Source organism: Oncorhynchus masou, chromosome 13 (genome assembly GCF_036934945.1).
Source record: "Oncorhynchus masou masou isolate Uvic2021 chromosome 13, UVic_Omas_1.1, whole genome shotgun sequence".
NCBI lineage: Eukaryota > Metazoa > Chordata > Actinopteri > Salmoniformes > Salmonidae > Oncorhynchus > Oncorhynchus masou.
Genome location: NC_088224.1, coordinates 18,662,583 through 18,688,858, shown reverse-complemented (window position 1 = coordinate 18,688,858; position 26,276 = coordinate 18,662,583). Strand labels below are relative to the sequence as shown.

Below are 26,276 nucleotides of genomic sequence, written 5' to 3'. Positions count from 1 at the left end.
GACAAATCTCCGTCCCAGTCTCAGGTCTTTTGCAGACTCCATCAGGTTTTCTTCCAGAATGGTCCTGTATTTGGCTCCATCCATCTTCCCATCAATTTTAACCATCTTCCCTGTCCCTGCTGAAGAAAAGCAAGCACAAACCATGATGCTGCCACCACCATGTTTGACAGTGGGGATGGTGTGTTCAGGGTGATGAGCTGTGTTGCTTTTACGCCAAACATAACGTTTTGCATTGTTGCCAAAAAGTTCAATTTTGGTTTCATCTGACCAGAGCACCTTCTTCCACATGTTTGGTGTGTCTCCCAGGTGGCTTGTGGCAAACTTTCAACAACATTTTTTATGGATATCTTTAAGAAATGGCTTTCTTCTTGCCACTCTTCCATAAAGGCCAGATTTGTGCAATATACGACTGATTGTTGTCCTATGGACAGAGTCTCCCACCTCAGCTGTAGATCTCTGCAGTTCATCCAGAGTGATCATGGGCCTCTTGGCTGCATCTCTGATCAGTCTTCTCCTTGTATGAGCTGAAAGTTTAGAGGGACGGCCAGGTCTTGGTAGATTTGCAGTGGTCTGATACTCCTTCCATTTCAATATTATCGCTTGCACAGTGCTCCTTGGGATGTTTAAAGCTTGGGAAATCTTTTTGTATCCAAATCCGGCTTTAAACTTCTTCACAACAGTATCTCGGACCTGCCTGGTGTGTTCCTTGTTCTTCATGATGCTCTCTGCGCTTTTAACGGACCTCTGAGACTATCACAGTGCAGGTGCATTTATACGGAGACTTGATTACACACAGGTGGATTGTATTTATCATCATTAGTCATTTAGGTCAACATTGGATCATTCAGAGATCCTCACTGAACTTCTGGAGAGAGTTTGCTGCACTGAAAGTAAAGGGGCTGAATAATTTTGCATGCCCAATTTTTCAGTTTGTGATTTGTTAAAAAAGTTTGAAATATCCAATAAATGTCATTCCACTTCATGATTGTGTCCCACTTGTTGTTGATTCTTCACAAAAAAATACAGTTTTATATCTTTATGTTTGAAGCCTGAAATGTGGCAAAAGGTCGCAAAGTTCAAGGGGGCTGAATACTTTCGCAAGGCACTGTACAGTGGGGCAAAAAAGTATTTAGTCAGCCACCAATTGTGCAAGTTCTCCCACTTAAAAAGATGAGAGGCCTGTAATTTTCCTCATAGGTACACTTCAACCATGACAGACAAAATGCGGGAAAAAAATCCAGAAAATCACAATGTAGGATTTTTAATTAATTTATTTGCAAATTATGGTGGAAAATAAGTATTTGGCCAATAACAAAAGCTTATCTCAATATTTTGTTATATACCCTTTGTTGGCAATGACAGAGGTCAAACGTTTTCTGTAGGTCTTCACAAGGTTTTCACACACTGTTGCTGGTATTTTGGCCCACTCCTCCATGCAGATCTCCTCTAGAGCAGTGATGTTCTGGGGCTGTTGCTGGGCAACACGGACTTTCAACTCCCTCCAAAGATTTTCTATGGGGTTGAGATCTGGAGACTGGCTAGGCCACTCCAGGACCTTGAAATGCTTCTTACGAAGCCAGTCCTTCGTTGCCCGGGCGGTGTGTTTGGGATCATTGTCATGCTGAAAGACCCAGCCATGTTTCATCTTCAATGCCCTTGCTGATGGAAGGAGGTTTTCACTCAAAATCTCACGATACATGGCCCCATTCATTCTTTCCTTTACACGGATCAGTCGTCCTGGTCCCTTTGCAGAAAAACAGCCCCAAAGCATGATGTTTCCACCCCCATGCTTCACAGTAGGCATGGTGTTCTTTGGATGCAACTCAGCATTCTTTGTCCTCCAAACACGACGAGTTGAGTTTTTACCAAAAAGTTATATTTTGGTTTCATCTGACCATATGACATTCTCCCAATCTTATTCTGGATCATCCAAATTCTCACTAGCAAACTTCAGATGGGCCTGGACATGTACTGGCTTAAGCAGGGGGACACGTCTGGCACTGCAGGATTTGAGTCCCTGGCGGCGTAGTGTGTTACTGATGGTAGGCTTTGTTACTTTGGTCCCAGCTCTCTGCAGGTCATTCACTAGGTCCCCCCGTGTGGTTCTGGGATTTTTGCTCACCGTTCTTGTGATCATTTTGACCCCACGGGGTGAGATCTTGCGTGGAGCCCCAGATCGAGGGAGATTATCAGTGGTCTTGTATGTCTTCCATTTCCTAATAATTGCTCCCACAGTTGATTTCTTCAAACCAAGCTGCTTGCCTATTGCAGATTCAGTCTTCCCAGCCTGGTGCAGGTCTTCAATTTTGTTTCTCGTGTCCTTGACAGCTCTTTGGTCTTGGCCATAGTGGAGTTTGGAGTGTGACTGTTTGAGGTTGTGGACAGGTGTCTTTTTTACTGATAACAAGTTCAAACAGGTGCCATTAATACAGTTAACGAGTGGAGGACAGAGGAGCCTCTTAAAGAAGAAGTTACAGGTGTGTGAGAGCCAGAAATCTTGCTTGTTTGTAGGTGACCAAATACTTATTTTCCACCATAATTTGCAAATAAATTCATTAAAAATCCTACAATGTGATTTTCTGGATTTTCTTTCCCGCATTTTGTCTGTCATGGTTGAAGTGTACCTATGATAAATTACAGGCCTCATCTTTTTAAGTGGGAGAACTTGCACAATTGGTGGCTGACAAAATACTTTCTTGCCCCACTGTGTGTGTGTGTGTGTGTATATATATATTTACACACACACACACACACACACATATATATATATATATATATATGTATATATGTGTATATATATATGTGTATATATATATATGTATATATATATATGTATATATGTATATATATATGTATATATATATATGTGTATATATATGTGTGTGTGTGTGTGTGTGTGTGTGTGTGTGTGTATGTATGTATGTATGTACATATATATATGTGTGTGTGTGTATATATATATATTTACACACATACATACATACATACATACATACATACATACATACATACACACACACACACACACACACACACACACACATATATATATATATATATCTCGCTATTATTGGATCATATCGACCCCCAACATCTGATATCTTGTTTAATGACCATCTAAATGCCATGCTTAAAGAATGTGATCATACAAAGGAGATCATCTTCATGGGAAATTTCAATATAAACTGGGAAAACAAAACTTGCAGGAAGAAACTCAGAGATCACAGATTATTTCAACCTGACTCAAACAAATAATACAAGGTCCAACCAGAGTGACACAGTCATCCCAGACTCAAATGTATCTGTTGTTTACTAACAGAACTGATCGAATAACTAAGTCCAGTAACTTTCTAACTGGCATATCTGACCACAATGTTACATTGGTGGTTAGAAAGCTCACTAAAAAGAGATTTAAGAACCATATTGCACTGCACTGAGGCAATGTAACACTGTCACCACCGACAAATCCATGGTAATCGAGAATTTCAATAAGCATTTCTCTACGTCTGGCCTTGCCTTCCTCCTGGCTACCCCAACCAACAGCTCCACACCCCCCGCAGCTACTTGCCCAAGCCTCCCCAGCTTCTCCTTCACCCAAATCCAGATCACAGATGTTCTGAAAGAACTGCAAAACCTGGACCCGAACAAATCAGTTGGCTAGACAATCTGGACCCTCTCTTTTTAAAATTATCCGCCGCCATTGTTGCAACCCCTATTACCAGTCTGTTCAACCTCTCTTTCGTATCGTCAGATCCCTAAAGATTGGAAAGCTGCCGCAGTCAAGGCTTTCGACTCTGTCAATCACCGTATTCTTATCGGCAGACTCAACAGCCTTGGTTTCTCAAATGACTGCCTCGCCTGGTTCACCAACTACTTCTCAGGCAGAGTTCAGTGTGTCAAATCGGAGGGCCTGTTATTCAGACCTCTGGCAGGCTCTATGGGGGTACCACAGGGTTCAATTCTCGGGCCGACTCTTTTCTCTATATATATCAATGATGTCGCTCTTGCTGTGGGTGATTCCCTGATCCACCTCTACGCAGACAACACCATTCTGTATACATCTGGCCCTTCTTTGGACACTGTGTTAACTAACCTCCAAACGAGCTTCAATGCCATACAACACTCCAACGCTCATCTATCACTCCAGTGTTAATTTGCTAAACTGTAATTACTTCGCTACTATGGCCCATTTATTGCCTTCTCACACCATTTGCACACACTGGATATAGACTTTTTTCTATTGTGTTATTGACTGTACGCTTGTTGATTCCATTTGTAACTCTGTGTTGTTGTTTGTCTCACTGCTTTGCTTTATCTTGGCCAGGTCACAGTTGTAAATTACAACTTGTTCTCAACTAGCTTACCTGGTTAAATAAACGTGATTTTTTATTTATTTTAATAATTCTGTAGAGTTGATCCTCAACACTGAAAGGTGTTGCTGCTTAATACTTGTTCAAATGACCCATGGGAGTGTTTTTCTTGATATCTGAAGTGTTATCTTAACACTCAGTTTTTCAATATTAACACTTTCAAATTTGCTCTGTACATTTACCAAACGCACGGGCAATAGCCAGAAAGAAATAGCCTCTGAATTGGACTGGACCCTTTTTTTTCAATTTCCGCCTAAAATGACATACCCAACTAACTGCCTGAAGCAAGGAAACACCCTGAAGTTTTTCAATATTAACGTGAAATAAATGTACGGGAATATAACACCTGGTAAAAGATAATACAAAACATAAACATGTTTTTCTGTTCCATCATCTGAAATGTAAAAGAGAGGACATATATTGCAGTTTAGGTACATTTTGGATGTTGGCCACTATATGGCAGCAATGTATGTGCAGAGTTTCAGACTGATCCATTGAAGTATTGAAATACATCAGACAATTTTGTATCAAGTCTGATCAATTGGTCAATTGATACATTTTCAAGAACATAACTATAGAGAACATACACAAATGATATGTAATAAAAAATAAATGGTTTACACTCCCAGGAAAGTCATACATGATGGAAAAGTAACTTCCCTACAGAAAAGACACTAACCTTCACACATCTAGATGGCTGGGGTGAGGCGGGTGTGGGGTCATGAACAGCAGGGGTTCAAACTTTAGAACCCAGTTCCTACATTTTGAATATAAAAACAGATTTTTATCAAACAAAGCTATGCTACATGTTTTATCTCTGGGACCCTCAGGATAACAAATCAGAGCAAGATTACTGAATGTAATTACATTATCTTCAGATGTGAACCTTTGGTGGCAGGTAGCCTAATGGTTAGAGTGTTGGCCTTGTAACCGGAAATTTGCAAGATCGAATCCCCGAGCTGAAAAGGTAAAAATCTGTCGTTCTGCCCCTGAACCAGGCAGTTAACCCACTGTTCTTAGGCCGTCATTGAAAATAAGAATTTGTTCTTAACTGACTTGCCAAGTTAAATAAAGGTAAAAAAAGTGAATGTATCAAACCAGTTAACTTGATAAGTGTTTTATTGTGCACTCTCAAACAATAGCATGGTATTTTTTCACTAACAGCTACTGTAAGTTGGACAGTGCAGTTAGATTAACATGAATTTAAGCTTTCTGTCCTTATAAGACATGTCTATGTCCTGAGAAATGTCCTTGTTACTTACGTCATTAGTGCACCTTAGCTCAACTATCCAGGTGCAGGGACACCGATCCCTGTCCTATCTGAACGGACACAGGTAGAGGGCAAGACTGTACAGGTTCCCCTTGAGAAACTAAATCGAATATGTCTCTAACAGCAGCTCAAACAGGTAGGCCTACACAATATCAGCACTTGGCCCCCAGGACCATACAATTACCCAATTGGCAATTACAACCAATAAACTGGTTCTACAATGTAAAAGGCAATTTCCACATCCATTGGTACATCAGTCTTTATCAGACTTAATGATTATTAATGGTATTTAAATACCAGGCATAGATGGAACAATCATTTCCTCTTATTCAACGTTATGCCTCTAAAGCATGAAGTGCAGGCCACACAGCCTATTTCTATGCGCACTGAGGCACACTCTACCCTATTAAGCACAACCAGAATGACAGACATAGGACACAGACGCATGGAACTCCGACATAACCCAGAAAATGTGAACAGAGGAAACCATACATTTAATTAAATTAACAGAACTTCTACCGCATGAGTCTTGTGAACGTTCATGTGCGCAATAAACATCACGCCCACTCAGCATGTGAGAAATGGTTGGCTAAATGAAACTATCGTAGGCCTATGAAACAGAAATGTCTGCATTTGCACACCTCCCATCATGGGTTTACAAATGGTGAAAATGATGCTTACACCAATCCAGGGCTTTTAAATCCATGATGGAGTTGTGCAAGTGCACACGTCAGGAAAATGGAGAATAGGGATGTAACCTATAGTATCGCTGTCCGTGTCTCTTTCTATTTCTCACCCCATCTTTCCCTAGATTCCTCCCTGTCCAGATCCTGGAATCGCCAGTGGAGGTTGCAGATAAAGCAGTCAGAATCATCACCATGCTCCCCTGCAGTCCCAACGTCATAGGGGTCTACCCTGGACCCAACTGCATCCTCAAGTAAGCAGCTCCCCCTCTCTGGTCCTCCTCCCCAGAACTATATATGTAAAGAAACTGGTGTAGAAACAGACCTGATCCCCTATAACAGACCTGATCCCCCTATAATAGACCTGCTCCCCTATAACTGGCCTGTCCACTATAACTGGCCTGTCCACTATAACTGGCCTGTCCACTATAACTGGCCTATCCCTGAGAACTGGCCTTTCCCCTATAAAATGGCCTGTCCCCTATAACTGGTGTTTGCAAATCTGAAGGAATCAGATTGGTGTAAGCCTCATTGGAAGGCTAGGTAGAGGTCATGGTCTCTGGACTTAGTTAACCCCCAAAAGTCAATGTCTGCGCCCCTGTTGAAATTTAATTAGCATGATAAAAAATATCTCCATTAAAAATCCATCAATTTAAATAAGAAATATCATATTTTTGCATTGGATGCGCCTCAATCCACTGCATCCGCTGATGTCGCACTTCCTCATCTGAGGTGAAAGGTGACAGAACTAGAGCGGTGTTTGTCAGACCATGAGACATCCTGAAAATCTGTCTTTTCACAAAACCATCTGTAGCGTCCGAACAGTTTGGCCTACGAACTACTAGGTCCCCTCTATGGAAAGATGACTCTCCTGAACATGTTTTTCTTAGGACGCCCACAGGCCTCACAAGACTTGTTTGAAGGCCCCCGGTACCGTCCGAAGGCCCCCGGTACCGTCCAAAGGTCCCCGGTACCGTCCCAAGGCCCCCGGTACTGTCCCAAGGCCCCCGGTACTGTCCCAAGGCCCCCGGTACCGTCCCAAGGCCCCCGGTACCGTCCCAAGGTCCCCGGTACCATCCGAAGGTCCCCGGTACCGTCTCAAGGCCCCCGGTACCAGTTGAAAATAAATGAATGGAAGTATATATTGAGACTCTTTAGTGCCAAAAAGAAGTGGTTAAATCAGGTGTGTCAGATCAGGATCCCATTCTCTTGGAAGGAAACCGAAGAAAACGAGCCGAATCTGGGGAAGAACGACATGAACTTGTCCAATAATAAGAAACGCTACGTTTTGCTACAGTGTGCCCTAATGAATATGACCCTGATCTGAGAAGTCCAGTAAAAGTAGCTAGTTCAAGTCAGTTGTTTCTGATGCGGTAGTTCCTCCATCCATTCTAGCATGGCCAGACAGTGACCACTGTGTTTAGTCAGCGTAGAGCAGGACAACCAGCCCATTAAGTAGGTTTTATTGTTGTTTTGACCTGATCTTAAAGGCAAGGTTAACATTTTAAGTCGTCATTATGTTAGTCTTGTCTGATGTCTCCTTGACAGTGCACAGGACAGCGTTCTCCTTAATGGCGTGAGCCTCAATGGAGAATCCCGTGTCAATGTTTTTCATGTTGATGGAGCCATAACTCTGTGTTGTTGTTTGGGTCGCACTGCTTTGCTTTATCTTGGCCAGGTCGCAGTTGTAAATGAGAACTTGTTCTCAACTAGCTTACATGGTCAAATATAAGGTGAAATAAGAAGTACATTTAAAAAAATTAACATGCAACAGTAAGATAAAAAAAATCCAGAAAAGTGAGCAGAGTAACTACGATGCAGCTATAAATCAAATTGACTGGTCTGATCTGTTAAGCAATGAATGCCCAGAGTTTGGATACAGAACATTTCTGTCAGCTATTGACAAAGTGGATAACTCTTTTACTAGGAAATTTCAACGTAAGCCAAGACGGAAAACCTCTCTACCATGGCTCAATGAGGACCTCTGGAGGCAGATGAGAGAATGGGATTGTTCCTTGAAAAAAGCATTGAAGTCTGGTAAGAATGATGACACGTACATTTGCATCACTGAGAAATAAGGTGGTTAGGAATGTAAAAAATGCATAAGCAGAGTTCTTTCTTAGAGTGATCAATGAAGCAAAAGGTAATTGCAAAGTGATTTGGGAAAATCTCAACAAACTAACAGGGAGAGGAGCTGCAAACTCCAAAAATCATCCTGAATTAAAGGTTAATGGGATTCTAATTCAAGACTCCAATTTCATATCCACCATCTTCAACAATTGTTTTTATTAACTGTCAGGGAACTGGCTCAAAGATTCTCAACCAAGATCACAGTTCTCACTCCCATAGAAGATAATAAACCAATATTCATAATTCCTGAAATCTCAGCATCAGCAATGGACAGTATTATTAGTTCTTCATGAGCTCTAGAACAAAATAAGTATTTGGTCTAGACACTGTATTACTAAAGATAACAAATATTCTCTGATTGCCCCTATTGTACATCAAGTTAATTTGTCCATCAAATGTGGGTTCTTCCCCAATGCTTGGAAGTCTGCTGCAGTGATACCTGTGTCATGACTTTGCTCTGTTGGTGAGGTTTATGACCTCCATAAATACCTTTCCCCCTTTTCTCTCTACAGATTGGACTCTTGGAAAGCCCTTTGTTAACATAGAGAGTCTGGTAACATCAAGCGGTTGGGGAATGGAAACATATTTCGGTAATCCAACCAGTTGACAATATATGTTGGTACTTAAAGAATATGATGTCAGATCAGTTGTAGTCTGAGACATTATTACTGATGATAGGATGTATCTTGGAAAGTCTACACATTCTCGTTATCAGATTCACCTGGAATTGTTGTGCAATGTAAATGTTTAAATATGAAACTATTTGTGAAAATATTAAATGTAATTTTAGCTTCTAAATGAGAGAATTGTTTTCATAAGTGAATTATGCTCACTCAGTGGCCCCACCCAAGTGAACAGACATTGGTTGTGAACTATGAAACACGCCCTTCTCTCCACCACTACAAAAGCCCATTGGTGAAAGTCAACCTTGTGTTCCCGATGACGTCAGGACGGCTGTCCATACGCTTAAAAGGGCTGATTTCAACTACAGAACTAAGCCAACCTCAGCCTGAGCTCTGGTTGCGAATGGTTGACCGGCTACATCCTAACGAAATTAACATTGTATTCCCGGTGACGTGAGGACTGATGTCTATATGTTTAGAAGGGATAAAGTCAACGTGGAGGTGACGATCGACACGCCGGAAGGATGAATTTCGACTATCACAGCCAGAATATTGCATGAGCTCATCGGTTCCGTCCACTTTTCTTGTATGTCATAGTCATCAATGTATAATCCATCCTGTGTATATGTAATTCTGTGATTATTTAGGTATTTAGTAATGAAAAATAAACCAAGTTTTGTATTGCTGATTCAACTTCTTAGCCAGAGTTTGTGAAGATAATCAAGAATTTTACGACGTTCAGATGAGACTGAATAAGGTGACTATTAATAATTGACTGCTATTGATATAAAAGATTACCAGGTCCTTAAGAGTTTATTCGGAAGAGAACACCTCTATAAACATTCTTCCGCGGTGCCCCGACTTCCTAATTAATTACATTTACATGATTAGTTTAATCAGGTAATATTAATTACAGAGAAATTATTTTATAAAATAGCATGTCATATCACTTAATCCGGCATAGCAAAGACAAGACACCTGTTTTAAAATCTGGTGACCCAACACTGGTGGAAAATTACCGACCTATAAGCATGCTTCCAGTGCTATCAAAAGTAGCTGAAAGATGGATGGTTGATCATCTGACTGATTAACTTTCAGGGCAACTCCATACATCAAATGCAATTTGGGTTCAGAACTAATGCTTCTACCAAAACAGCCAATTGCTATTTTCTGGAGTGAATAAAATCTAAACTGGGCATAGGTGGTGATGTCAGTCTTTTTGGATCTTAAAAAGGCCTTTGATACTGTGAATCATGAGGTCATCCTATCCAAACTATATGCCCTTAATGTGTCCACTGAAGTCATTAGTTGGATGTATTCCTATCTGGCAAATAGGGTACAAACAAGGGTACGTCTGGGGGACACTCAAGTCGGACTCTCTTATAATATTAGCCCTCCTTCTGTTTACCATCTATATAAATGATCTCCCACTTGTTTGCCTACAAGTTAACACGCAGGTGTTCGCCTTAGCAATCTCACTAGGATAAAGACCTCCTCCATTCCTGTCATTATTGAAAGAGATCGTCATACCGCACATCTCAAAATAGGGCTACTTAATGTTAGATCCCTTACTTCAAAGGTAATTATAGTCAATGAACTAATCACTGATCATAATCTTGATGTGATTGGCCTGACTGAAACATGACTTAAGCCTGATGAATTTACTGTGTTAAATGAGGCCTCACCTCCTGGCTACAATAGTGACCATATCCACCGTGCATCCCGCAAAGGCGGAGGTGTTCGTAACATTTACGATAGCAAATTTACAACAACAAAATGAAGTTTTTGTCTTTTGAGCTTCTAGTCAAGAAATCCATGCAACCTACTCAATCACTTTATTTAGCTACTGTTTACAGGCCTCCTAGGCCATATACAGTGTTCCTCATTGAGTTCCCTGAATTCCTATCGTGACTTTAATATTCACATGGAAAAGTCCACAGACCCACTCCAAAATGCCTTCGGAGCCATCATCGACTGAGATATATATATATAAATCATTTAACATTTATATTATACATATATATATATATATAAATGATACATTTTGTGGATCTTAATGTTTTTCCTCATAATCCCAGACTATCGGACCACCATTTTATTATGTTTGCAATTGCAACGAATAATCTGCCCAGACCCAACCAAGGAACATCAAAAGTCGTGCTATAAATTCACAGACAACACAAAGATTCCTTGATGTCCTTCCAGACTCCCTCTGTCTACCCAAGGACGTCAGAGGACAAAAATCAGTTAACCACCTAACTGAGGAACTCAATGTAACCTTGCGCAATACCCTAGATGCAGTTGCACCCCTAAAAACTAAAAACATTTCTCATAAGAAACTAGCTCCCTGGTACACAGAAAATACCCAAGCTCTGAGGCAAGCTTCCAGAAAATTGGAAAGGAAATGGCGCCACACCAAACTGGAAGCCTTCCGACGAGCTTGGAAAGACAGTACCGTGCAGTACCGAAGAGCCCTTACTGCTGCTCGATCATCCTATTTTTCCAACTTAATTGAGGAAAATGAGGAACAATCCGAAATTCATTTTTGATACTATCGCAAAGCTAACTAAAAAGCAGCATTCCCCAATAGAGGATGGCTTTCACTTCAGCAGTAATAAATTCATGAACTTCTTTGAGGAAAAGATCATGATTATTAGAAAGCAAATTACGGACTTCTCGTTAAATCTGCGTATTCCTTCAAAGCTCAGTTGTCCTGAGTCTGCACAACTCTGTCAGGACCTAGGATCAAGAGAGACACTTAAGTGTCTTAGTACTATATCTCTTGACACAATGATGAAAATAATCATGGCCTCTAAACCTTCAAGCTGTATACTGGACCCTATTCCAACTAAACTACTGAAAGAGCTGCTTCCTGTGCTTGGCCCTCCTATGTTGAACATAATAAACGGCTCACATCCACCAGATGTGTACCAAACTCACTAAAAGTGGCAGTAATAAAGCCTCTTAAAAAAGCCAAACCTTGACCCAGATAATATAAAAAACTAATCGGCCTATATTGAATCTTCCATTCCTCTCAACAATTTTAGAAAAGGCTGTTGCGCAGCAACTCACTGCATTCCTGAAGACAAACAATGTATATGAAACGCTTCAGTCTGGTTTTAGACCCCATCATAGCACTGAGACTGCACTTGTGAAGGTGGTAAATGACCTTTTAATGGCATCAGACCGAGGCTCTGCATCTGTCCTCGTGCTCCTAGACCTTAGTGAAGCTTTTGATGCCATCGATCACCACATTATTTTGGAGAGATTGGAAACCCAAATTGGTCTACAAGGACAAATTCTGGCCTGGTTTAGATCTTATCTGTCAGAAAGATATCAGTTTGTCTCTGTGAATGGTTTGTCCTCTGACAAATCAACTTTACAATTCGGTGTTCCTCAAGCTTCCGTTTTAGGACCACTATCGTTTTCACTATATATTTTACCTCTTGGGGATGTCATTTGAAAACATAATGTTTACTTCCACTGCTATGCAGATGACACACAGCTGTACATTTCAATTAAACATGGTGAAGCCCAAAAATTTCCCTCGCTAGAAGCCTGTGTTTCAGACATAAGGAAGTAGTTGGCTGCAAACTTTCTACTTTTAAACTCAGACAAAACAGAGATGCTTGTTCTAGGTCCCAAGAAACAAAGAGATCGTCTGTTGAATCTGACAATTAATCTTAATGGTTGTACAGTCGTCTCAAATAAAACTGTGAAGGACCTCGACGTTACTCTGGACCCTGATCTCTCTCTTTTGACGAACATATCAAGACTGTCTCAAGGACAGCTTTTTTCCCTATCTACGTAACATTGCAAAAATCAGAAACTTTCTGTCCAAAAATGATGCAGAAAAATTAATCCATGCTTTTGTTACTTCTAGGTTAGACTACTGCAATGCTCTACTTTCCGGCTACCCGGATAAAGCACTAAATAAACTTCAGTTAGTGCTAAATACTCGAACCAAAAAATGTGATCATATTACTCCAGTGCTAGCCTCCCTACACTGGCTTCCTGTCAAGGCAAGGGCGGATTTCAAGGTTTTACTGCTAACCTACAAAGCATTACATGGGCTTGCTCCTACCTATCTCTCTGATTTGGTCCTGCTGTACATACCTACACGTACGCTACGGTCACAAGACGCAGGCCTCCTAATTGTCCCTAGAATTTCTAAGCAAACAGCTGGAGGCACGGCTTTCTCCTATAGAGCTCAATTTTTATGGAATGGTCTGCCTACCCATGTGAGAGACGGAAACTCGGTCTCAACCTAAGTCTTTACTGAAGACTCATCTCTTCAGTGGGTCATATGATTGAGTGTAGTCTGGCCCAGGAGTGTGAAGGTGAACGGAAAGGCTCTGGAGCAAAGAACCGCCCTTGCTGTCTCTGCCTGGCCGGTTCCCCTCTTTCCACTGGGATTCTCTGCCTCTAACCCTGTTACAGGGGCTGAGTCACTGGCTTACTGGTGCTCTTTCATGCCGTCCCTAGGAGGGGTGCGTCACTTGAGTGGGTCAATAAAGTCACTGATGTGATGTTTCAGTCTGGGTTGGCGCCCCCCCTTGGGTTGTGCCGTGGCGGAGATCTTTGTGGGCTATACTAGGCCTTGTCTCAGGATGGTAAGTTGGTGGTTGAAGATATCCCTCTAGTGGTGTGGGGGCTGTGCTTTGGCAAACTGGGTGGGGTTATATCCTTCCTGTTTGGCCCTGTCCGGGGGTATCATCGGATGGGGCCCACAGTGTCTCCTGACCCTCCTGTGTCAGCCTCCAGTATTTATGCTGCAATAGTTTGTGTCGGGGGCTTGGGTCAGTTTGTTATATCTGGAGTACTTCTCCTGTCATATCCGGTGTCCTGTGTGAATTTAAGTATGCTCTCTCAAATTCTCTCTTTCTCTCTCTCTCTCTCTCTCGGAGGACCTGAGCCCTAGGACCATGCCTCAGGACTACCTGGCATGATGACTCCTTGCTGTCCCCAGTCCACCTGGCCGTGCTGCTGCTCCAGTTTCAACTGTTCTGCCTGTGATTATTATTAGTTGACCATGCTGGTCATTTATGAATATTTGAACATCTTGGCCATGTTCTGTTATAATCTCTACCTGGCACCGCCAGAAGAGGACTGGCCACCACTCATAGCCTGGTTCCTCTCTAGGTTTCGGCCTTTCTAGGGAGTTTCTTAGCCACCGTGCTTCTACACCTGCATTGCTTGCTGTTTGGGGTTTTCGGCTGGGTTTCTGTACAGAACTTTGAGATATCAGCTGATGTACGAAGGGCTATATAAATACATTTGATTTGATTTTGATTAGATGTATGCAGACGATACAGTTCTGTATGTACACTCAAAATAATTGACAACTGGTTGTTAACAAGTTAACTTTAGCTATGGTACATGTTTCTTAATGGATGACTAATTCTTGCCTACATTTAAATATCAAGACTATGTATTTCTTTAAGAAATCCATTGATTTTTCCCAACGAGCTGTTCTTGTTATAAAGGGGAGAATCTGAAAGTTGTGTCTAACTTCAGGTATCTTGGTGTCATTTTGGACTCCAACTTGACATTTAAGAAACATGTGAAGAAGGTGGTTAACACGGTCAAGTTTGGATTATCCAACTTTAGGTTGATAAGACCTTTCCTTCCTCTGGAGAACGCCAAAATATATATGCATGCTATGATCTTCTCACATCTGAGATATTGCCTCACATGCTGGTCACAAGCAGGAGCTACTAGTCTGAAACCAATTGAATCACTCTACAAACAAACACATACGATTTTTTATAACAAACCAAACAGTTACCACCATTGTCATTTACAAACATAATTAATTTAGTCTGGATAGCTTTAAACAGCACTTGGATGCAAGCCTTGTCTTTAAGATGCTGCATGGTCTTGCCCCTCCACCCCTATGCCGGCATATCCTGCTCAAGGAAAGCACCTCCAGGATAACAAGGATAGTAACTAGAGAGAATTGTGTTGTCCCTTTCCACACAGTAACATCTCTGTTAGAGCTACAATATGGACTTGAGAAGCTGCACTGATTATTTTACTTTTAAATTTAAATTGAAATCATGGCTAAAATCTATCCAAACCTGTACGCAATGAGTTATCTGTGCTACCTCATATGTGAGATGACAGTTGATAATAATGTTGTTTTTGTCATTAGAATGATATATTATTGGATGTAATATATTTGTATTTTGTATTGTTTTAGTGAGTATTTATATTGTGGCTGTATAATTGTCCTTAGCTGCCCTGAGACTACGGGTGCGAATTAGCTTTTGGCTAACCCCAGCACATTTACATGGATGTTGCATTATTGTAATATTGATGTTGATTACTGTGCATTGTTCCCTATAAATGTATTTATTTATTTAAACCTCCAACTACGACTTGGACCTATCCACATGTTCACAACATTGCAGCAGACATTGTACAGTCTGGCATCAGAATGCTGTATCAGATGTGGTTAGATAATTATGCTAAATACCTATCCAGACATTGTGAGATCTGGCAGACGTGTGTAAAGTAGTCCGCCTGCAACACTGCCAATAGTACCTCAGGGTTTTTCCCTGTGACCTACCGGGTGTGTCAGGGTCAGTGTTGCTGATGGTGATGGTGGCGAGGGCCATACTGCTGGCATCCTCCAGGGTGATGTTGACACAGTAGATCCCCGGCTCCAGGAAGGTCCTCCGCAGGCGCACCTCGCACCCCAAAGACGGAGGCACGTCGTCACACACAATGTTCCTGACCTGGCGGCAGGAGGGGTCCGACACGATGGTGCAGGCTGAGGTGGGAGTGCTACGGCGGAGAGGAGAAGGAGAGAGGTTTGTTATGGTAGATGGATGGGGAAACTATGGAATGGTTTGTGTGATAATATTCACAAATTACATTTTTCACTAGTCCCCAAAACATTTCTTAGGGTTGCATTAGCAATGTGTAATTGTATTCCACTCACCTGCCCAGGCACTTGACCAGGAAGCTGATGTCAGTGTTGGACACCTTGGCAGCAGACACGTCCACGATTCGATTGGCTGGCTGGCTGTTGATTAGGTGCTCTGTGATAGGGTAAAGCCCAAGTGATGTCATTTTCGAGTGCGCATGAACTCATCAGCCAAATCTGTAATGCTGAAGCTTTATATATTTGTATAGACTGATAAGTGATTAACTGAGGGGCTAACTGACTGACTGACTGACTATCTAACTTCACTGATTGTCATCAGTTTGACATCCCATTGTCATGCACCCACCGATGATGGTGATGTTGGTCTGGAAAGTTCCGTAGAGGTAGCGGAAGCAGTCGGTGGCCGCCAGGTGTCTGTGATGGAGCTGGGCCATAGGGGTGGGGACAGCTGGCAGCAGCGAGGTCGGGTTGAACCCCTGGGTCAAATCAGCCACCGTCGAGGGGAGGGGCTCTGTCGTCTGGAAGCCTGTTGTCCCGGGAACAGGTGTGTTGGGGCCCTTGGAGGTGGGTCTGGCACTGGTGACTGGCACTGGAAACGAGACAGTCGAATTTCGACAGTTTATGTCAACCGAATAGAACTAAACTCACAAGAGAAAACATTTCCTCATACACTCTGGCAGACACTTCTATTCAATACACATTGTAGAGTTTACTCTTACCATAACCATGGGTTGTTTCCATTTTGCTAGTGATGGAGTGAGTGCCAGTGAGAGGTGTGGGAGCTGCTGAAGGAGAGAAAAAGAGATATGATACAACACTCCAAAGATGGACATGAGGCTGCTGCTCAAACAGTCCATAAAACATGCTCCATCCCCCAACCTTAACCCAGGCATGTGTGGCAGTAGTACGGTGCAGGTGAAGCTCATTATTGTGTGTACTATGTACATACCTTATTCTAGATTTGTGTACCTGAAGTATCCTCTGAAGTGAGGTGTGTGACTCGAGTGTACCTGTAGTTTGTGGCGAAGTAGCACTCATCGGTGTTGGCGGGGGGCACGGGATCTTGATCGCTACCTCCACCGTCAGCTTCATGTTAACTTTGCCGACTGCGCTGTAGGCATGCGTGGCCACGTTGCTATGGGTGACCAGCTGGTTGCCGTCCTTGAAGTCCCAGATGTAGTCGACGGCATCGGCAGTCTTCAGGTATTTACTGGGGTCGTGAACAGACACACTGAACACCACGTCCTCGCCACGCACAAACACGCTAGCCGACAGGTTGGATGCTGCCTTCTGGGAAATATTCACCGCCACTGGGATCTTGTCTGTGAAGGGATAAGGGTTCATGAGAAACGCTCAGACATGACGCATCCGTTCAGCTATACATTCTCTTCTGTACTTCTGCGTCCCTCTGAGGAAGGACCATCTCATGTGTAAGAGACAGGCTATGGTTGCTTCCAAAATGGCACCCTTTTCACTACGTACACTTTTAGGTGGGGGGGAAAGGAGCTGCACTACATGTATGTGGACACTTGCTCATCGAACATCTCATTCCAAAATCATGGGCCTTAATAGAGTTGGTCCCTCCTTTGCTGCTATAACAGCCTCCACTCTTCTGGGAAGGCTTTCCACTAGATGTTGGAACATTGCTGCAGGGACTTGCTTCCATCCAGCCACAAGAGCATTAGTGAGGTTGGGTACTGATGTTCGACGATTAGGCCTGGCTCCCAGTCAGCGGTCTAATTCATCCCAAAGGTGTTCGATGGGGTTGAGATCAGGGCTCTGTGCAGGCCAGTCAAGTTCTTCCACACTAATCTCAACAAACCATTTCTGTATGGACCTCGTTTTGTGCATTGTCAGCATTGTCATGCTGAAACAGGAAAGGGCTTTCCCCAAACTGGAAGAACAGAATTGCCTAGAAAGTAATTGTATGCTGTAGAAGCGTTAAGATTTCCCTTCATTGGAAGTAAGGGGCCTAGCCCAAACCATGAAAAACATCCCCAAACCATTATTCCTCCTCCACCAAACTTTACAGTTGGCACTTTGCATTGGAGCAGGCAGCGTTCTCCTGGCATCCGCCAAACCCAGATTTGTTTGTTGGACTGCCATATGGTGAAGCGTGATTCATCACTCAAGAGAACGTGTTTCCACTGCAAGGGCTGTGGTGGTCACAAAATTGTCAGCTGGTGATTGTCAAGCAAATAACTGTCGGTATCACTGTAATTTACCGTTAATTAACATAAACACATTTAGCATCTCCACTCATAGCTTGCAAGTCACTGATGCAGAACTTTGGAACATTATATTAAAAAGTCTAATAAAAGGGCCACCCGGGTGGCGCAGTGGCTAAGGGTGCTGTACTGCAGCGCCAGCTGTGCCACCAGAGCCTGGGTTCTGGTTCGCGCCCAGGCTCTGTCATAACTGGCCGCGACTGGGAGGTCCGTGGGGCGACGCACAATTGGCCTAGCGTCGTCCGGGTTATGGAGGGTTTGGCCGGTAGGGATATCCTTATCTCATCGCGCACCAGCGACTCCTGTGGCGGGCCGGGTGCTGTGCACGCTAACCAAGGTTGCCAGGTGTACGGTGTTTCCTCTGACACATTGGTGCGGCTGGCTTCCGGGTTGGATGCGCGCTGTGTTAAGAAGCAGTGCGGCTTGGTTGGGTACAAGATAGAAGCTACTAAAAACAATTGGATATCACGAAATTGGGGAGAAAAAAGGGGTAAAATACAAAACAACAAAAAACAAAAAAGTCTAATAAATCCATGTAAATATAGCCTACAACTTTACAATAAATCCATGATTTCTTTTTGACAGGTCTAAAGAAGCATGATATGAAGAAAATGTAGTCTATTTCAGAAGAACAGAATAGCATACTCTGAGTTGTCCTTGTGTTAGGCCCTGATCTGGCTATGCCAAATGGCTGTGGGATACACTAGTTCATTTAGTAGACAAGATTTGCTTAGAATTCTGTGGCATTATTTTATAGTATGAATACAATTGAACAAAGCTGAATAAAATAGAAAGGACATTTCTCCAAACAATTTGAGGGAGTGTGCACATTCTGTGTTGAGCGGTTAATTTAGAGTTATTAATGTAACTTTAGGTGTTCTACAAACGTTGGGCTATATATTTAGATTTTTAATACATTGCAAGGCTGCACGATGATTTGCTTGAAAAAAAAGTTGCTTGAAAGGCATGAGCTCTGCTTTGTTTTTTTGTACACACTGCATCAGTCACTCATTCACAACTTGACAAGGATTTGATAATGCCTCGAATTTCACGGCGTTATCACCTTTGTGTGGCCGTAATGCACCCTAAACAAATCCTTGCCTTTTGCAGCCAGTTGACATTGTGCCCTTCTCCCTGAGTGCTGAGCGCTCCGAATCACCTCCCACTCATATGGCTCTCCATCACATGATCGGGTCTTTCTCACAGGCTACAAGTGAAGACAGACACATCGGGGATACAACTGTGCGCTTCCTAATCCAATTCCGAGGTGCAAATTGAAGATATTGGAAGAACTGTCAGCATTTACTTTTCTTCAGCCAACAAGATGAGTAGGCCTAACGAAAAGCATTAAACACTAGCCTATGTCAATCTACTATCCCCCATAGTACAAAAGTCAACCTATTCTACTCTGTGCGAGAAATAAATATTCCAAACAGTCTGGATGCAAGAGATCCCAAATAAATAAAACTACTAGCTTCAAAATCATTTTTATGCAATGTAGTGATAGGCTAATATTGTCACCCATCAGACTATTCTTGATTTAATCTAGTCTTTACATATATTAAATAAAATATGTGTGAAATATATTTTGATTTACAATGGAATATTATCATGCATCTGTCTCGAAGCAGGGGCAGCAGGATTTTTTTAAATGTAATCTATACACTTACAGTGCCTTGTGAAAGTATTCGGCCCCCTTGAACTTTGCGACCTTTTGCCACATTTCAGGCTTCAAACATAAAGATATAATACTGTATTTTTTGGTGAAGAATCAACAACAAGTGGGACACAATCATGAAGTGGAACGACATTTATTGGATATTTCAAACTTTTTTAACAAATCAAAAACTGAAAAATTGGGCGTGCAAAATTATTCAGCCCCTTTAGATTCAGTGCAGCAAACTCTCTCCAGAAGTTCAGTGAGGATCTCTGAATGATCCAATGTTGACCTAAATGACTAATGATGATAAATACAATCCACCTGTGTGTAATCAAGTCTCCGTATAAATGCACCTGCACTGTGATAGTCTCAGAGGTCCGTTAAAAGCGCAGAGAGCATCATGAAGAACAAGGAACACACCAGGCAGGTCCGAGATACTGTTGTGAAGAAGTTTAAAGCTGGATTTGGATACAAAAAGATTTCCCAAGCTTTAAACATCCCAAGGAGCACTGTGCAAGCGATAATATTGAAATGGAAGGAGTATCAGACCACTGCAAATCTACCAAGACCTGGCCGTCCCTCTAAACTTTCAGCTCATACAAGGAGAAGACTGATCAGAGATGCAGCCAAGAGGCCCATGATCACTCTGGATGAACTGCAGAGATCTACAGCTGAGGTGGGAGACTCTGTCCATAGGACAACAATCAGTCGTATATTGCACAAATCTGGCCTTTATGGAAGAGTGGCAAGAAGAAAGCCATTTCTTAAAGATATCCATAAAAAGTGTTGTTTAAAGTTTGCCACAAGCCACCTGGGAGACACACCAAACATGTGGAAGAAGGTGCTCTGGTCAGATGAAACCAAAATTGAACTTTTTGGCAACAATGCAAAACGTTATGTTTGGCGTAAAAGCAACACAGCTCATCACCCTGAACACACTATCCCCACTGTCAAACATGGTGGTGGCAGCATCATGGTTTGGGCCTGCTTTTCTTCAGCAGGGACAGGGAAGATGGTTAAAATTGATGGGAAGATGGATGGAGCCAAATACAGGACCATTCTGGAAGAAAACCTGATGGAGTCTGCAAAAGACCTGAGACTGGGACGGAGATTTGTCTTCCAACAAGACAATGATCCAAAACATAAAGCTAGAATGGCCAAGTTAAAATGGCCAAGTCAAAGTCCAGACCTGAATCCAATCGAGAATCTGTGGAAAGAACTGAAAACTGCTGTTCACAAATGGTCTCCATCCAACCTCACTGAGCTCGAGCTGTTTTGCAAGGAGGAATGGGAAAAAATGTCAGTCTCTCGATGTGCAAAACTGATAGAGACATACCCCAAGCGACTTACAGCTGTAATCACAGCAAAAGGTGGCGCTACAAAGTATTAACTTAAGGGGGCTGAATAATTTTGCACGCCCAATTTTTCAGTTTTTGATTTGTTAAAAAAGTTTGAAATATCCAATAAATGTCGTTCCACTTCATGATTGTGTCCCACTTGTTGATTCTTCACAAAACAATACAGTTTTATATCTTTATGTTTGAAGTCTGAAATGTGGCAAAAGGTCGCAAGGTTCAAGGGGGCCGAATACTTTTGCAAGGCACTGTAAATAGCGAATGGAGTACGCTTTTCATATGGTTCATTTTTATGCCAGCCAGGTAGGCTATACTCCGGTTGTAAATATAAGCAATGTGCTTAATATTAGGAAAGTTGAGAAATAAATATAGTAGGTCTAGCGTATAGAAAGCTGATGGGATCCTCCTGTTTTTAGTCGAGGCCATCACTCATGCTCAACATGAGCTCATGGGCTCTCAGGAAGTGTTTGATTAGATTTGCTTTGATATCAGGGTAATTAGAGGGACAATGGAGTGCTGAGTACCAGGCAGTTATTAAGTTTGTTACTAACGACTAGCAGCAGCATCAGAGCTTGGAGAAGCCTAATTTAATTACCATGACTAAACAGTCACTTGGAATTTGACTGCCTTCATGACACGTGACCGCTGGTGTGGTGGTAAAACGGTCACTGCAACAGCCCTACCCACTGCTGCAAAGTCCAATTGCGGCAGGCTTTACACCACTCCAGCCGACACTTGGTATTGCGCATGGTGATCTTAGGTTTGTGTGCGGCTTCTCGGCCATGGAAACCCATTTCATGAGACAAAACAGTTATTGTGCTGATGTTGCTTGCAGACGCAGTTTGGAACTCGAAATGAGTGTTGCTACCGAGGTGAGACGTTTTTTTCAGCTTCAGCACTCGGCGGCCCCGTTCTGTGAGCTTGTGTGGCCTACCACTTTGCGGCTGAGCCGTTGTTGCTCCTATAAGATTCCATTTCACAATAACAGCACTTACAGTTGCCCGGGGCAGCTCTTCAGTATGAGCCCTTCAGTATGGGCCATTCTACTGCCAATTTTTGTCTATGGAGATTGCATTGTTGTGTGCTCAATGTTATATACCTGTCAGCAAGGGGTGTGGCTGAAATAGCTGAAACCACTAATTGAAAGGGATGTCCACATACTTTTGAGAATGTAGTGGCCTCCCGAGTGGCTCAGTTGTCCAAGGCACTGCATTGCAGTGCTAGCTGTGCGACTAGAGAACCTGGTTTGAGTCAAGGCTCGGCTGCGACCGGGAGACCCATGGGACGGCACACAATTGGCTCAGCGTCGTCTGGGTCAGGGGATGGTTTGGCTGGCAGGGATGTTCCTGTCCAATCGCGTACTAGCGACTCCTGTGGTAGCCAGGGCGCAATGCTGACACAGTTGCCAGGTGTACGGTGCTTCCTCCCACACATTGGTGCGGCTGGCTTCCAGGTTAAGCGGGCGTTGTATCAAGAAGCAGTGTGGCTTGGCTGGGTTGTGTTTCGGAGGACACACGGCTCTCGACCTTCGCCTCTCCCGAGTCTGTATGGGAGTTGCAGCGATGGGACAGGACAGTAACTACCAATTGGATATCATGAAATTGGGGAGAAAAAGGGGTAAAATAATACACTTTTAAAAAGAATGTAGCGTATCTAGAACTTAAAAAGGTTATTTGGCTGTCCCCATAGGAGAACCCTTTGCGGAACCCCTAGGTAGAAAGAACCCTTTTGGGTTCTGTATAGAACCCTTCTCACAGAAGGATCCTACCTAGAACCGAAAAGGGTTTTCATTAGAAACAAAAAGGGTTCTCCTATGGGGACAACCGAATAATCTCTGAAACCCTTTTTTCTAAGAGTGTAGTGCACTACATAGTACATTACAGCCATAGGGGTCTGGTCAAAATTAGTGCACAATATAGGGAATATGGTGCCTTTTGGGACACACCGTCGGCCTTTGTTCCAATCAACAAAATTCTTGACTGTCAAATTTTTTTTTAATAAGTGAAAGCAAAAAAACACTAAAGCTCCTCCTGACTAAGGGCTTGGTGTCCTATAAGATGTACAAGGGAAAGAAACGATAGTAGATGGGAGGAAGAAAGGTTGTGGATTGAGACCCGTCCCATTGATGCTTTGGGAGTAGACATGAAGTGTATACAGGAGACTCACCTGTGACGAAGAAGACGGTCTTGTCTGTGGCCAGGGGGCTGTACTTCCTGAGTTCACGTTTCCTGTACACCATGACCTCCATCAGCTCCGGCCCCAGAGTGATGTCACTGGTGTTCACTGTCAGGGTGGAAGAGGAGCCATCGCACGTCTCAGAGTACTGACCTGAGAGAGGGATGGAGGGAGTGAGGGAGAGAGAGATGGAGGGATGGAGGGAGTGAGGGAGAGAGAGATGGAGGGGGGGAGGTGGAGAGAGAGTTACAACAATAGCAGATCTCCATCTCTCTCAGCACCTGCCGCCTCACCTTTCCCCACCTTTAAAGCTGCAATATGAAACTTTTTAGAACTGTGAGTTACAGATCTGTCATTCTTATTGAAAGCAAGTCTAAGAAGCAGATTTGTTCAACGTGCACTATTTATATGCTTTGTTTTTGCATCTTTTACTTTTGGTTTTGTACACCAGCTTCAAACATCTGAAAATACTATATTTTGGTTATGGAAAATATATTTCACCGTGGTTTAGATGTTATAATGATTCTCCACACTGTTGTTTTGTCACATTAATTGAAATAATGAATTTGTCACATTAATTGAAAGGGGGATACCTAGTCAGCTGTACAACTGAATGCATTCAATTGAAATGTGTCTTCCGCATTTAACCCAACCCCTCAGAATCAGAGAGGTGCAGGGGGCTGCCTTAATCGACATCGGCGTTTTCGGCGCCCAGGGAACAGTGGGTTAACTGCCTTGCATGAGGGGCAGAACGACAGATTTTTACCTTGTCAGCTCGGGGATTTGATCCAGCAATCTTTCGGTTTCTGGCCCAATGCTCTAACCTAGGCAAACTATTAGAATTTTAGCAACCGATTCTGCATAGTGCATCTTTGATAGAGCACATATAATTGAAGACATTGTGCTGGCATGTGTGTGTTACTTTATGACTGTGTGCATGAGTATGTCCGTGACTGATTGCGTTTGAGTGAGACTTACCCATGGAGTGCCATACGTAGACGTAGCCCTTGTGTCTCCAGTCGTTGCTCTGAGGGAAGGGTTTCCCGTCTGGGAAGACGTTACATCTCTTCAGGTCAGTACACTTTCCAAAGCCGTAGTCATCCAGCCAGGACGTCCAGTTAAACACATGCTTCAGCTGACCGTTAGCTGACCAGGAGAGGGGAGAGTTAGTCAATGCAGAAGTTATCAGATATTGTCCTTGTTGTGGCACGCAAATGTGTGCGCGTGCACGTAGAGTGGTTTGTGGGAAGCACCTGAGGCCTCCAGCTCCACACCATCCGGACAATGCTCATCCCACACCAGCTCCCCATTGGCATCCTCCTTCTGACAAGGTGGGTACTCTAGCTTGGCCGTAAATGACACCATAGAGCCAATGATCGCAGGACTGTCACTGGTCAGGCGAACTTTGATGGGCTGACCTGGATAGGTGTGTGAAAATAGTGGATAGCTAAATGTTTTAAAGGAGGAACGTTATAAACTTTCCCTGCATAATTTGACAAGGTCAGTGGTGGTGCTCACCTTTCCTCCGCGTTAGTTCCTTGGGACTGAAGGGTGGGTAAAGATAGTCATCCCAGGGGTTACTGTCTGGGTTCCAACCAGGGATCGGTGGAAACTTCATCGATACTGAATGCTTATGAGGGAACATGTCTCGGTAAGCTGAGAGAGAGAGTAAATGTTTGTTTTGAAATTTATAGACTAAAATGGTACTTTTAAAAACGTATATTGGAAAATGCTGCCTAATGTGAGCGCTCTAATGTAAGCTGTATGAATTCGTTGAAACCAGCCTATTTCCCTAACCATAATAAACGGTCATATTCTAGACACTGAATACAATAGATAGGTTTTCCAACAGTATACAAAACATTTTTGAACACTATCGAGGAAACCATATTCACAAGACGCATCTACTAGTGCACGCGCGTAAATGGCATAATTGGGCTCATGGGACTGACTGACAACACAAGCGCGTGGATACTGGCAACGCAATAACAGCTCGCGCACCTCTCTGACATTCTTAGAGGATGACCAAGGTCAGATGAAAACAATTAGCCCGAAGCGTTCATTTTTACTTGAAAAACGTAATTTGTAAACGGAGAATAATTACAATACATTTCAATTCCATGCATAGCCTATGTGAAATTATTTCGACCTATAGCCTAGTCATTTGAAAGAGTTGATTGATTGCATTATTAAACCTTTATAGGCTAAATGTAAAAAATATACAACGATCCACATAACAAGTATCAACAAGAATGTAGGCTTACAATCATCCCTATATTATTTAAATGTTTAATTTGACAACAAATTATGCTTAATCTGCATCCAAGCATCCTATACCACAAACCTGATTGATAGGTACAGCTGAGACCCCAAAAGCAACTAAAACTTTACTTACTTTTGAGTCCATTTGCTTGAGAAACGAAAAAAGTGCAAGCCAGCACACAGACATAATGTAAACGTCCCATTTCTACCTGGATAAAAAGCTGCAACGATATCCACACAACCCCAAAGATATTGCTGCTCACGCGGACCCCACCAAACACATAACTGCTCCCACGCGCACCTATTCTCCCTTCCTTCCCCCGCGTGCCAGGAGTTCCATAATTTAACAGAGGGATGCATGCACGCGCAAACATATGACGTTGATAACAAGATGCACCTCATCCTTCATTAGGTCGCGCGCTTCATGTGAACCGTCTCAGTCCCCACCCCTCTGCTCTGTCCTGTCCCGTTCAGTGGCGATTTTAGCATGTAAATCTTGGTAGTGCGAAAAAATAAACAACGTTGTAGATGCATGCCAAATATATATATTTGACATGCTAAAATTAATACATTAATTGCACCATAACGGTGACAAACAGTGCACATTAACTCTTAGGACCTATATAAA

General features: G+C 42.8%; 1 protein-coding gene across 1 annotated transcript in view; it reads right to left on the bottom strand.

The window, feature by feature from the left end:
* gpnmb (glycoprotein (transmembrane) nmb) overlaps positions 1-25,952 on the bottom strand; it is a 32,533-nt gene extending 6,581 nt beyond the window's left edge. The window contains exons 1-10 of the mRNA XM_064982586.1: positions 25,782-25,952; positions 24,905-25,042; positions 24,640-24,804; positions 24,365-24,532; positions 23,378-23,539; positions 16,979-17,290; positions 16,688-16,753; positions 16,315-16,557; positions 16,023-16,122; positions 15,648-15,865 (exon numbers count right to left, since the gene is read on the bottom strand). Coding sequence (XP_064838658.1) covers positions 15,648-15,865; positions 16,023-16,122; positions 16,315-16,557; positions 16,688-16,753; positions 16,979-17,290; positions 23,378-23,539; positions 24,365-24,532; positions 24,640-24,804; positions 24,905-25,042; positions 25,782-25,851 — 1,642 coding nt within the window. The 5' untranslated portion in view covers positions 25,852-25,952. The remainder of the gene's footprint in view (positions 1-15,647; positions 15,866-16,022; positions 16,123-16,314; positions 16,558-16,687; positions 16,754-16,978; positions 17,291-23,377; positions 23,540-24,364; positions 24,533-24,639; positions 24,805-24,904; positions 25,043-25,781) is intronic.
* Between the last annotated feature and the right edge of the window lie 324 nt (positions 25,953-26,276).